The sequence below is a fragment of the Lutra lutra genome, chromosome X (assembly GCF_902655055.1).
Source record: "Lutra lutra chromosome X, mLutLut1.2, whole genome shotgun sequence".
In the NCBI taxonomy this organism is placed as follows: Eukaryota; Metazoa; Chordata; class Mammalia; order Carnivora; family Mustelidae; genus Lutra; species Lutra lutra.
In genome coordinates, this window is record NC_062296.1 from 55,945,124 (window position 1) to 55,958,660 (window position 13,537).

At 39.2% G+C, this 13,537-nt stretch overlaps 1 protein-coding gene across 1 annotated transcript in view; it reads left to right on the top strand.

Annotated features, from left to right (window-relative positions):
• The window catches only part of DGKK (diacylglycerol kinase kappa), a 166,875-nt gene that overhangs the window by 67,315 nt on the left and 86,023 nt on the right, over positions 1 to 13,537 (top strand). Inside the window, exons 5-7 of the mRNA XM_047715124.1 lie at positions 6,735 to 6,870; positions 7,340 to 7,446; positions 7,766 to 7,888. Of these exons, the coding sequence (XP_047571080.1) occupies positions 6,735 to 6,870; positions 7,340 to 7,446; positions 7,766 to 7,888 (366 nt within the window). The remainder of the gene's footprint in view (positions 1 to 6,734; positions 6,871 to 7,339; positions 7,447 to 7,765; positions 7,889 to 13,537) is intronic.

A 13,537-nucleotide genomic window follows, 5' to 3' on the forward strand; every position in this document is an offset into this window, starting at 1 on the left:
CAAAATCAATGCACAGAAATGAGTTGCTTTCTTATACACTAACAGTGAAACTATAGAAAGGGAAATTAGAGAATCAATTCCATTTACTATAGCACCAAGAACCATAAGATACCTTGGAATAAACCTGTACTCGAGGAAATATAGAACACTCATGAAATAAATTGAAAAAGACACAAAAAGATGGAAAAGCATTCCATGCTTATGGATCAGAAGAATAAACATTGTTAAAATGTCTGTGCTGCCCAAAGCAATCCATACTTTCAATGCCATCCCAATCAAAATTCTACTGGCATTTTTCAAAGTGCTGGAACAAACAATCTTAAAATTTGGTTAGAACCAGAAAAGACCCCAAATCACAAAGGAAATGTTGAAAAGGAAAAACAAAACTGGGAGCATCACATTGCCTGATTTCAAGCTTTACTACAAATCTGTGATCACCAAGACAGCATGGTACTGGCACAAAAACAGACACATGGACCAGTGGAGCAGAGTAGAGAGCCCAGATATGGGCCCTCAACTCTATGGTCAAATAATCTTCAACAAAGCAGGAAAAAATATCCACTGGAAAAAAGACAGTATCTTCAATAAATGGTGCTCGGAAAATTGGACAGCTGTGTATAGAAGAATGAAACTCAACCATTCTCTTAAACCACACACAAAGATAAACTCAAAATGGATGAAAGACCTCAACATGAGGCAGAAATCTATCAAAGTCCTAGAGGAGAACATAGGCAACAACCTCTTCGACATGGGCCACGGCAACTTCTTTCAAGACACGTCTCCAAAGGCAAAGGAAACAAAAAGCAAAAATGAACTTTGGGACTTCATCAAGATCAAAAGCTTCTGCACAGCAAAGGAAGCAGTCAACAAAACAAAGAGGCAACCCACAGAATGGGAGAAGATATTCCCAAATGACACTACAGACAAAGGGCTGATATCCAAGATCTATAAAGAAGTCCTCAAACTCAGCAGTCAAAAAACAGATAATCACATCAAGAAAAGGGCAGAAGACATGAACAGACACTTCTCCAAAGAAGACATACAAATGGCTAACATACACATGAAAAAATGTTCATCATCCTTAGCAATCAGGGAGATTCAAATCTGAGTTGAATCAATGTGGTTCTGACCACATTGAGATACCACCTCACACCAGTTAGAATGGCCAAAATCAACAAGGCAGTAAACAAGAGTTGGAGAGGATGTGGAGAAAGGGGAACCCTCTTACACTGTTTGTGGGAATGCAAGTTGGTGCAGCTGCTTTGGAAAACAGTGTGGAGGTTCCTTAAGAAATTAGAAATAGAGCTACCCTATGACCCTGCAATTGCACTACTGGGTATTTACCCCAAAGATACAGATGTAGTGAAAAGAAGGATCATCTGTACCCCAATGTTCATAGCAGTATCAACATGGACGGGACTGGAGGAGATTATGCTGAGTGAAATAAGTCAAGCAGAGAAAGCCAATTATCATATGGTTTCACTTACTTGTGGAGCATAAGGAATAACATGGAGGACATTAGAAGGAAAGGAAAAGTGGGTTGGGGGAAATCAGAGTGGGAGATGAAGTATGAGAGACTGTGGACTCTGAGAAACAAACAGAGGGTTTTAGAGGGGAGGGGGTGAGGGGATGGGTGAGTCTGGTGATGAGTATTAAAGAGGGCACGTATTGCATGGAGCAGTGGGTGTGTTGCATAAACAGTGAATCTTAGAACACTAAAAAAATTAAATTAAGATGTTAAAAAAATAAAATAAGTAATAAGTCTTAAAAAAAATAAAAAGGGGGAAATTCTGCTGGTTGAAACAACATGGATGAACTTGGAGGACATTATGTTAAACTAAATAAGCTAGACACAGAAAGACAAATAGTGCATGAACTCACTTATATGTGGAATCTTAAATAGTCAAATGCTTGGGTGGCTCAGTTGGTTAAGGTCTGCCTTTGGCTCAGGTCATGATCCTGGGGTCCTGGTATGGAGCCCTGCATTAGTCTCCTTGCTCCCTGGGGATTCTGCTTCTCCCTGTCTTTCTGTCCTTCTCCCCCACTTAAGTTCTCTCAATCCCTCTCTCTCTCAAAGAAATAAAATCTTAAAATAATGAAATAGTCAAACTTATAGAAGCAGAGAGTAAGTGGTGGTTACCAAGTGCTAGGAGAGGAGGAAATGAGGAGATGTTGGTTAAGGGATATAGAGTTTCAGTTACACTGAATGATGAATGAGTTGAATAAGTTCTGGAGTTCTAATGTACAACAATGTGCCTATAAGTAATAATCGTTCATTGTATATTAAAATTTGCTAAGAAGGAATATCTTGAGTGTTCTCACACACAGAAGGAAAGAAAGAGGTAACTATCTGAGGTGATAAATATATTGATTAATTTGATTTGGGGAAATTATTTCACTGTATGTGTGTACATATATATGTATATCAGATCATCAAATTAAATTAAATATATATAAATTTTAATTGTCAAATGCACCTCAATTTTTATAGTTCACTTTAAAAAGAAAATTAGTTTCTTTCTGGTGGATAGACTAGATGAAATCTAACATTCTTTTCAATTTGAGAAAGTTTATGATGCTAGGATTTAATTAAGCAGATGAGAAAGTTGAAACTCAGAAGAGTTCAGTTGCTTTGCCTGAAGTCACAATTTATTATTGCAGAATTGAGATTTCAGATCTCCTAACTCCTAATCCATGCTCCTGGAAGAACATCGTAAATTCCGACTAATTAATTATTTTCATTCTCTCTTCTAGTCCCCACCACTTGTGATTATGTAGTAGTCTAACACACAACTAGTGACATTAAGCCAGACAACTAGATTGTGTAGGGCATCATATAGATTCACGTTGGCCAAATGATTCTCTAGCTCATGCATAGTGTTTTCATGGCTAATGATTTGCTCAGGATGAACACATTTTACACTTGTTGTCCTAGGATAATTACTAATAACTTCCCCGTTTCACTGTTAAAGTGTCATGATTTGGATGCTATGGTTACCTTACCAATGGCCAACCCAGCAGGCCCTAACATTTTGTAGTTACTAAACCTTGATGTATCAAAGCTGTTGAGTTTAAGTTGCAGCAAAACCAGTGATTTTGTTATGTCTAAACATAGCCTTTCATCACATAAGCCATCCCAAACAAGATTCCTTTAAGGAAATGGATCTTTAGAAGATTTTGTGCCTTATGGGATGTTTCATCTGAGACTCATGCACTTTGCAGATACTTAATGCTATTAAGTTCTCACATTTGGATAGTGCTGTAGAGTTTACAAAATGCCTAGACTAACAAGACCTTCTTAAACTAATAGAAAAATAATTACTGTACCTATCTGGGTTTTGGATTGTGCTGAGAGGGATTCAGGAGATTGAGGAAATAGTCTTAACTGCCCTAAAACAACAAAGAGTGTGGTTGGATTGATGGTCTTTGTATGAATGTATTCACCTAAATATTTTAGAGGGGATAAAAATAAAACACAAAACCCAACAACCACACACTGAAAGCCTTAAGTTAAACTGTCTTCCTTAGAATTCAGAGATCAGTGGTTTGTATACATGCCAGTTTTTCATCTGTCTTCAAAATGGATTTTTAATCTGTGTCAACTATTAGAAAAACCTATAATGATATGCTGTATTAGTTTCCTAGGATTTCCACAGCAAATTACCCTAAACTGTGTGAATTAAAACAACAGAAACTTATTCTCTCACAGTTCTGGAATCAAGAAATCCAAAATCAAGGTGTCAGCGGAACCATGCTCTCTCTGAAGCCTCTAGGAGAGGATCCTTCTTTGCCTCTTCTTAGCTTCTGGTGTTTGTGTACATTCCTTGACTTGTTGAACATATTATTCCAATCCCTGGCTCCATAATCACATGGTTGTTGCCTCTGTGTCTACATGCTCTGTATCTTCACATGGTGTTCTTCTCTCTGTGTGTAGCTGTGTCCAAAATTTCCTCTTATGATAAGGACACCAGTCATTGGATTAGGGCTATGTGTGGTCTAATTCAGTATGACCTCTTTTTAAATTGACTCTATCTGCAAAGACCTTATTTTCAAATAAGGTCACATTCACAGGTTCTGGGGAATAGGACTTGAACATATTTGGGGGAAAAACAGTCTATCCTATGCCCACACCCACAAAACTCACAGCCTTCCTACATGCAAAACACATTAATTCTTAGCTCAAAATCTTACCTTCTAAATAATCTAAACCAAGAATGGATGAGATTTTTTGTATGACCCATCTTGGGTAAAAGCTTATCTCTATTCGTGGACTTGTAAAACCTAGAAAACAAATTTTCTGCCTGCAAAATACAATGTTGTGACAGGCATAGTATAGACATTCCCCTTCTGAAAGAGAAGAAATGGAAGGAATACAAGGGTATTCCCAGGGTTGCTGAACTAAAGCAAACTGACAACCCATAGAGCAAATTCTATTAGGTTTCCAGACCTCAGAATAATTCTCTGGTGGCTTGATATTCTTTCTTCTGGCCCTATTCTCTCAAGTTCACAGGGTTGGGAGCTCCCAACTCTAACCAAGGAAGTGGATCCAGGAATACAGTGGCCTCACCTCCAGGCCACCACTCTCTGGCTTCTGAACCACCCTCAGCATCCCTGCTGACCTTTGAGACCCCTTAGAGTCATTCTTCCATTTTGTCAAAGAATTCTTCCATTTTGTTGAAGAATAATACATGTTCACAGCCAAGTAACTTAATCAGCCTGTTTTCTGCCTGTAGAATCCTCAAAGTCTAACAGTCTTCATTTGGTCCCATGTCTGACCCTTTAGTTCAAGCTGGCAATTTTCTGCTGAGATAGTTTATTGGATCTGCGTGTCACACATCTAATCCCTCCAGCAAAATTTATCTAGCCACACTCTTAGGCTCTCTCCAGAGCACATTTTCTCATGTTTTGCAATATATGTAGGCTAATAATTTTTCCAAATCTTCAAATTCTGGTGACTTTTTGCTTAATAGTTCTGGAATGGACTGAAACTTGCACATGCTAGGAGAGAACATTTGTCACTCTGTAATGAAATGATCTGCTTAAGAAGTTTTCTCCTCCGCTAGACTATGAGCTCCCTAGAGGCAAGAACTTTGGATCATTTATCTCTACATCTCCAGTATCTAGCTTCATCAGTGACACAAAGTTGGCTCTTAGTAACTATTGGAAGAGGGAAGGAGGTTGGAAGGAAAGAAGGAACATATTTGTAGAGTTATAATTTAGTGATTTGGGAAGTAGAAAGGTGCTGGGAGCTCAGACTGCCAAAGCCAAGACTATGTCAACTTCCTCAGGACTCTTCACCATCTACTCTGATTTTCTTGGGGCTTTGTCAGAGTCTAAGCATGAAAGAAACATTGCAGTCGGAAAGTGATCCCAGATCAGGTGAGCTTTCAGCTCATCAAAGTAGCTTTTCTTTCTGGAAGCTTCCTGGTCAATCCAGCTGCAGTTTAGCACATAGCTAGCATGCCAGAAGGGGTAAGGATGGAAAAGAGAGTGCCATATGTCGGCTAAAGTTTAGATGGCTAATTCCTGTAAATTGATCAAGGCTGAATACTTAATGTGCTAGAACGCTCAACAGCTCTCTCTCTCTCTCTATAATGGACCACTATTGGCTGGCATCAGGGAGAATATATAGTTCTTTCTAAAGTCTTGTTGTGCCTTTATGCACCCTATCCATTATATTTTATAAATATAACCCATTACTTATTGCCAAGAATAAAAAGCTAAATGTGTACACCTATGTCTACACTTGAGAGGAAAGCAGAAAGGAAAAAAAAATCAGACATTCACAGGAATTAGAGAAAAATTGAAATAGTCCCATGGAATGCACACACAGAACAAACTTGGGTGCTTTTGGTGCCCACCACTTCCTTTCTCCTTTCAACCCCAAACTGCTTTCCCCACAGTCATGAAAAGTTAGGCTGTGATAAACAAAAGCAACATTTACAGGTAGGTTAACAGTAAATGTCAAATTCATGAATTCATGAAATAGGGCACCAAACAGGATATCATTTCATGAAGGCAAGGACTTTGTCTTTTTCATATATAGCTCCAATCCCTTGAAAGGTGCTAAGCACATAGTAGTTACTCAGTAAATATTTGTTTAATGAATTTTGAATGAATTAAATTTATTAACCAGGAAACTGCTATCGGTAGTCATAGTATAGCATTCAGGAAAAAAGAAATGTTGCAACAAGAAACCCCTGAGATGAAACTGTTGTGCAGGTAATGCACTACTCTGCTTACCTGGCAACAGTAAGTCCAGGAAAGGGAATGTATATCTCCAGGAGATAGTTAAAGCATTCATTAGCACAAAGTCAGAGATTTCCTGCCTCCTCCCTTTCTTTCCTGGCCAGATGACTTGGATTATCACTATATTTCCAACTGACCACCTCCTTTAGCTGACTACTAAAAGAGAACCAAGGCCAAGTCTAGCAGAACTAATTTTGCTTAGACTAAATCAATACAGTGGTTTGGCCAAGCAGTACAGAGATCATTGCTCCTGTCTTCCACTCCAGTGGCAAGATCTACCTTCCTGTTCTTTCTCCCTTTCCAAAACCACTGGAAAAAAATGGAGGTGGGAGATTTATTAGATATTGGCTCCAATATTTAGTCTTCCTCTTCACATGCTCTGACACTTACCTGGCCATTTTAGACTTAGAAGCAAATTTTCTGTCCTTCCCTAATATGTCTCTGTAATTAACTCTCTATTCTCTCTTCTCTTTGATTTATTTTAGATACCTGCAGCAGAAAACAACCCTTTTCTTACTGGAATGCACTATTGGTACTTCAGTCACAGCTCCCGGACTCAGCACTGCAATGTCTGTCGGGAGAGCATTCCTGCCTTATCTAGAAATGTTATCGTCTGTGAAGGTATCTCTCTGATTACTTTAGGAAATGAAGCCCAGTGGGTGGAGATAGGGGTGAAAGGGCTCATGTGGCTTTAGTGTCATTGATTCATACTAGGTCATTGACTCTAATGTAAGGTTAATTCTAATACTTAACAGAATGAAGAAGAGAGATGGGAAGAAGCTGGCATGAGAGGAAATTCTCATGAATTAATGGAGGGTTGGGTCTGAGAGAATTGGACAACATGGTTACAACAGTTGGGATAACAGAAATCACCTCATTCTTCCATCAGTTTCCATTCAAGTCATATAGTAGGTAATTTAGCCAGTAAGAATAAAAAGGAACTAGATAATAGGAGAAATAGGCCTTTGGAGGTGGGTCAGAACTATTTAGATGCATCTAAGTTCTAACTTTCAGAGAAGCTTAGGGAAGGGCCTTAGAATCTTGATTGTCACCAGATTCACATCCACCTTCTTTCTTCCTTTTTTCATAGTGTGCAAAGTAAAGTCTCACAAATTATGTGCTTTGAGAGCAAGCAAAGACTGCAAATGGAATACTTTGTCTATCACTGATGACCTCTTCATGCCTGCTGATGAAGTAGTGAGTACCAGCCTACAACCAATCTTTCCCATCTCACCTTTAGCCAGGATACACAGGGGAAGGAAGACTTCTTCCTGTCTCCATGCAACCCAAGTAGACTTCCTCCCTAGGCTTACAATCCAACCAATCTAGAAGAATGAAAGCCCCCTACTTCCAGCTGTCATCACTTGCTAGCATTGGAGTGAGGAGGGCAGGACCATGAAGAACATTGTTGAGGTTACTTAATGTCCTCAATGGGGTAGTATAGTTACTCCAGTTGGCCCTTTCTCTCCTTATATCTCTAACTTTTACCTCTTATCTTTTTTTTAACTTTCAGAAGACTATGCCTCATCAGTGGGTAGAAGGAAACATATCTGTTAGTTCTCAGTGTGCAGTATGTCATGAGAACTGTGGCAGTTACCAAAGACTTCAAGATTTCCGATGTCTCTGGTGTAATTCTACGGTAAGTCTTCTCATCTCCTTGATACTTAGAGAACTTGACTTCTAGAGAAGGGGTGGAGTTAAGCTATGTGCCTACACATAGATAGAAATCTCAGAGACCCTTACCCCAAAATAGATTATGCAGCTTACATAGTATAGAGCTCAGTATCTTGGCTTTCCAGATATGGTTATGACTCTTGGAGAGAAACACTTGACTCTCATCTTTAATGGTTCTTAATTGGTGAGGTCTACTAGCAAATGGGAAAAGCTGAACTATGTTATGACAGTACAGGCAATTTAAAAAAATATGTTGAGTCTATCCTTAGGAAACCTTCTCCCTTCCTTATTCACTATTTCCTGGGGACTTATAATCTTTGTTAATTAATAATGGTTGATAATATTAACATATTACTATTGCCACAATGTATTGAGTGTTTGTGTACATGGTCTCATTTAATCCTTATAACAACCCTAAACTAGGCTTCATTGTCCCCATTTACAGCTGAGAAAAGTGAGGTTCAGAAAAATGAAGTCATTTGCTCAAGGTCATGCAGCCAGGAAGCAAAGAGTCTTGATTCATACATAATTCTGAAAAAATCATATTCTTTTTTTAAAGATTTTATTTATTTATTTATTTGAGAGAGAGACATTGAGAGAGAGCATGAGCAAGGAGAAGGTCAGAGGGAGAAGCAGACTCCCCATGGAGCTGGGAGCCCAATGCGGGACTCGATCCTGGGACTCCGGGATCATGACCTGAGCCGAAGGCAGTCGTCCAACCAACTGAGCCACCCAGGCGTCCTGAAAAAATCATATTCTTAACTACAATACTACCATGCTTCTAAACCAGTAGTTCTTAACTGAGGGTGATTTTGCTCAACCCACAGGAAACATTTGACAATATCTGGAGACATTTTTGATTGTTACAACTTGGGGAGAGAGGGTGTGCTATGGGCTTGTAGTAAGTAGAGTTCTGGGATTCTACTAAACCTCCTATAAAGCACAAGAGAGTGCAAAACAACTATCTGGTCCAAAATATCAACAGTATCAATGTCAAGAAACTCTGATTTAGACTTCAGCTTTTAGATGCTCCCATCAAAATAGTGCTCAAACTGTTCTGGACAAGAAAAAACTGAAGTATGAGTTTCTTTTTAGAAGACTCTGGGTCCCTCTACCTTGCTCCAGTTCATTAGTTTCTCCTGAAAAGGAGCTTGTGCCCTCATCAGGCATTCAAATTCTTGCAGCTGTCCCCAAGGAACACCTCTAGATCACATGGATCTAGTGGTCAGTGAGTGTAGGTCCCAAGAACTATAACCAGTGGAGAAAGATTTTTTACCTAGCTACCATGCCCAGGGTTCAGAAAGGGGTAACAATCTGAGGAATCCAGTGTTACTGTAGAAGAGAACTTTTAGCATATCTTCATAATTATGGCCTGAAGGGCAAGCTTCTAATTAAAAACACATCTAAATGTCCACTGTCATACTTTTTAGAGACCTAGGATAGAAACCATCTTTGTGCTCTCCCTCTGCCACACTCCAAAGTGCCAGTATCTCCAAGAGGGGAAATTTTACACGCATCTGGTATGCCTGGGGTTTTTTGTTTGTTTGTTTGTTTGTCTGTTTGCAGTGGCTGCCCAGGTGGTCCCCCTTTATTGCCTAGCTCTTTTGGCCAGCAGGGCTTTCATTCCTGGGTCCTATGGGACTATAACAAATGGAGAGAGTGTTCCTGGCCAACTACCATAAACAGGGAACACAAAACAGCAGGCTGAAAAGAGGCCTATTTGTTTGTCCAGGAGTTTCACCCTGAAGAGCAGGCTTCTGGTTCAACACACATCTAGGAGCCTACTAAGATGCTCTCTGAGAATGAAAGCCAGTGGGTGTCATTTACACTCTCCCTCTGACTTGCTCCATGTTGTTAGTACCACCCAAAAAGGAGCTTGCACACTTCACTAGCACACCAATATTTGCAACTGCCATACAGGGAACAAGTCTAAGTCTCCCAGCTCTGGTGGCCAGTGGGACATATATCTGCAGTCCCACAAGACTATATGTATTTGCATAATTCAAAAGCTGTTTAAGGATCTGGCTTCTAATCACCTGAATTAGGTGCTGATTGAAATCCTCCCCTTTGGGACACTGACATGTTTTGAGACACCCTCAATTACTGGGAGTCACTAGAAATAAAATAGCCTCTTCAGACAATCACAAAAAATTTGAGAGAAAACCAAGAGTTAAGGCAGGAGTGAATAATAAGGTCCAGCCCCTACACAAGGCCACACCCTCTAGGCTGAGAGAGGTAGCTATTTAATTGATAGAAATCAATGCAGACTACTGGGTATTTACCCCAAAGATAAAGATGTAGTGAAAAGAAGGGCCATCTGTACCCCAATGTTTATAGCAGCAATGGCCATGGTCGCCAAACTGTGGAAAGAACAAGGATGCCCTTCAACAGACGAATGGGTAAGGAAGATGTGGTCCATATACACTATGGAGTATTATGCCTCCATCAGAAAGGATGAATATCCAACTTTTGTAGCAACATGGATGGGACTGGAAGAGATTATGCTGAGTGAAATAAGTCAAGCAGAGAGAGTCAAGTATCATATGGTTTCACTTATTTGTGGAGCATAACAAATAACATGAGGACATGGGGAGATGGAGAGGAGAAGGGAGTTGAGGGAAATTGGAAGGGGAGGTGAACCATGAGAGACTATGGACTCTGAAAAACAATCTGAGGGTTTTGAAGGGGCGGGGGGTGGGAGCTTGGGGGAGCCAGGTGGTGGGTATTAAGGAGGGCACGTATTGCATGGAGCACTGTGTGTGGTGCAAAAACAATGAATTCTGTTACGCTGAAAAGAAATTATATACATATATATAAAATCTTTTAAAAAAAAGAAGAAGAAAAAGAAGGCCTTTACCAACCGAAGATAATAAAAATATTCAAGTATTAAAAAACAAAAACAAAAACAAAAAACACAAGATAACGTCTCAGAAAAAAGTACTTAATGAAATATAGAAGGGTTATTTACCTGATAAAGTTCAAAATAGGGGTACTTGGGTGGTTAAGTCAGTTAAGCATCTGCCGTCAGCTCAGATCTTGATCCCGGGGTCCTGGAATTGAGGCCCATGTTTTGCTCCCTGCTCAGTGGGGAGTCTGTTTCTTCTTCTGCCCTCCCTCTGTTCATGTTGTGCTCTCTCTCTCTTTCAAATAAATAAACAAAATTTTTTTTAAAAAGTTCAACATAATGGCCATAAACCTACTCACCAAGCTCAGGAGAAGGATGGATGAACACAGTGAGAACTTCAATGAAGGGATAGAAAATATAAAAATGGAGAAGAAACAAATAAATGGAAAAATATTTTGTGCTCATGGAATGGAAAAATTAATATTGTTAAAATGTCCATACTGCCCAATCCATAAATCTATAGATTTATAGATTTAATGCAATCTCCATCAAAATTTCAATGGCATTTTTCACAGAACAGGAACAAGTAATCCCAAAATTTGTATGGAACCGTAAAAGACCCCCAAATAGCCAAAACATCTTCAGAAAGGTAAAGGAAGTGAGAGACATCATGCTCCGTGATTTCAAACTATATTACAAATCTTACAGTAATCAAAACAGTATGCTACTGGCAGAAAAACAGACTCATAGGTCAATGGAATAGAATATAGAACCCAGAAACAAACCTATTCATATATGGTCAATTAATTTATGAAAAAGCCAAGAATATACAATGGGGAAAAGACAGTCTCTTCAATAAACAGTGTTGGGAAAACTGGATGACCACATGTGAAATAATGAAACCAGACTACTATTTTACACCACTCACAAAAAATTAACTCAAAATAGATTGCTGAGGGCGCCTGGGTGGCTCAGTGGGTTAAGCTGCTGCCTTCGGCTCAGGTCATGATCTCAGGGTCCTGGGATCAAGTCCCGCATCGGGCTCTCTGCTCAGCAGGGAGCCTGATTCCCTTCCTCTCTCTCTGCCTGCCTCTCTGCCTACTTGTGATCTCTGTCTGTCAAATAAATAAATAAAAAAAATCTTAAAAAAAAATAGATTGCTGACTTGAACATAAGACCTGAAACCATAAAACTCCTAGAAGATAACATGAGCAGTAAGATTTTGGTATTTGTCTTGGCTATGATATTTTTGTATTTGATACCATAAACAAAGGAAACAAAAGGAAAAATAAATATGTGACTACACTTCTGGGTACTTATCCAAAGAAAATGAAAACACTAATTTGAAAAAAAATCTATGCACCAATTTATGTGTGCATATCTAATAATAAAATTTTACCTAGTTAAAAAAAATCTATGCACCAAATTGCACCACCATGTTATTTACAATAGTCAAGATATGGAAACAACTGAAGTATCCATGGACAGATGAATGGATAAGAAAATGTGATGTATATAATAATGGAATATTATTCAGCAATAAAAAATAAAATCTTGCCATTTGCAACAACATGAGTGGACCTGGAGGGCATTTTGCTAAGTGAAGTAAGTCAGAAAGACAAATACCGTATGATCTCACTTATATGTGGAATCTTAAAAAAAAAACAAGCACCAAACTCATAGATACAGAGAACAGATTGGTAGTTGCCAAAGTGAGGATTGGATGAAATGCATAAGAGGGGGGTTATTTTTTTAGCCACTGTATAGTACAGCATTACTTTTTGATGTAGTGTTCAGTGATTCATTAGTTGCATAATAATGCCCAGTGCTCATCACAACACATTCCTTCCTTAATACTCATCACACCCCATCCCCTACAACCCTTCCCCTCAGAAACCCTCAGTTTGTTTCCTAGAGTCCATAGTCTCTCATGGTTTGTCTCCCTCTCTGGTTTCTCTCCCTTCAGATTTCTCTCCCTTCCCCTATGGTCCTTCCTGCTATTGCTTATGTTCCATATATGGGTGAAACCATATGATAATTATCTTTCTCTGCTTGACTTATTTCACTTAGCATAATCCCCCCAGTTCCATCCATGTTGATGCAAATGGTGGGTATTCATCCTTTCTGATGACTGAATAATATTCTATTGTATATATGTACCATATCTTTTTATCTATTCATCTGTTGAAGGGCATCTCGGCTCCTTCTGCAGTTTGGCTATTGTGGACATTACTTCTGTGAACATTGGGATGCAGTGCCCTTTGTTTTCACTACATCTGTATCTTTGGGGTAAATACCTAGTAGTGCTGGGTTGTAGGGTAGCTCTATTCTTAACATCTGGAGGAAGCTCCATTCTGTTTTCCAGAGTGGCTGCACCAGCTTGCATTCCCACCAACAGTGTAAGAAGATTCCCCTTTCTCCACATCCTGGCCAACACTTGCTGTTTCCTGTTTTGTTAATTTTTGCCATTCTAACTGGAGAAAGGTGGTATCTCATTGTGGTTTCGGTTTGTGTTTCCCTGATGGCTAGTGAAGTTGAGTGTTTTTCATGTGTCTGTTAGCCATTTGTATGTCTTCTTTGGAGAAGTGTCTATTCATGTCTTCTGCTCATTTTTTGATGTGATTATCTGTTTTGTGTGTGTTGAGTTTGAGTAGTTCTTTGCAGATCTCGGATCAGCCCTTTATCTGTAGTGCATTTGCAAATATCTTCTCTCATTCTGTGGATTATCTCTTAGTTTTGTTGACTATTTCCTTTGCTGTTCAGAAGTTT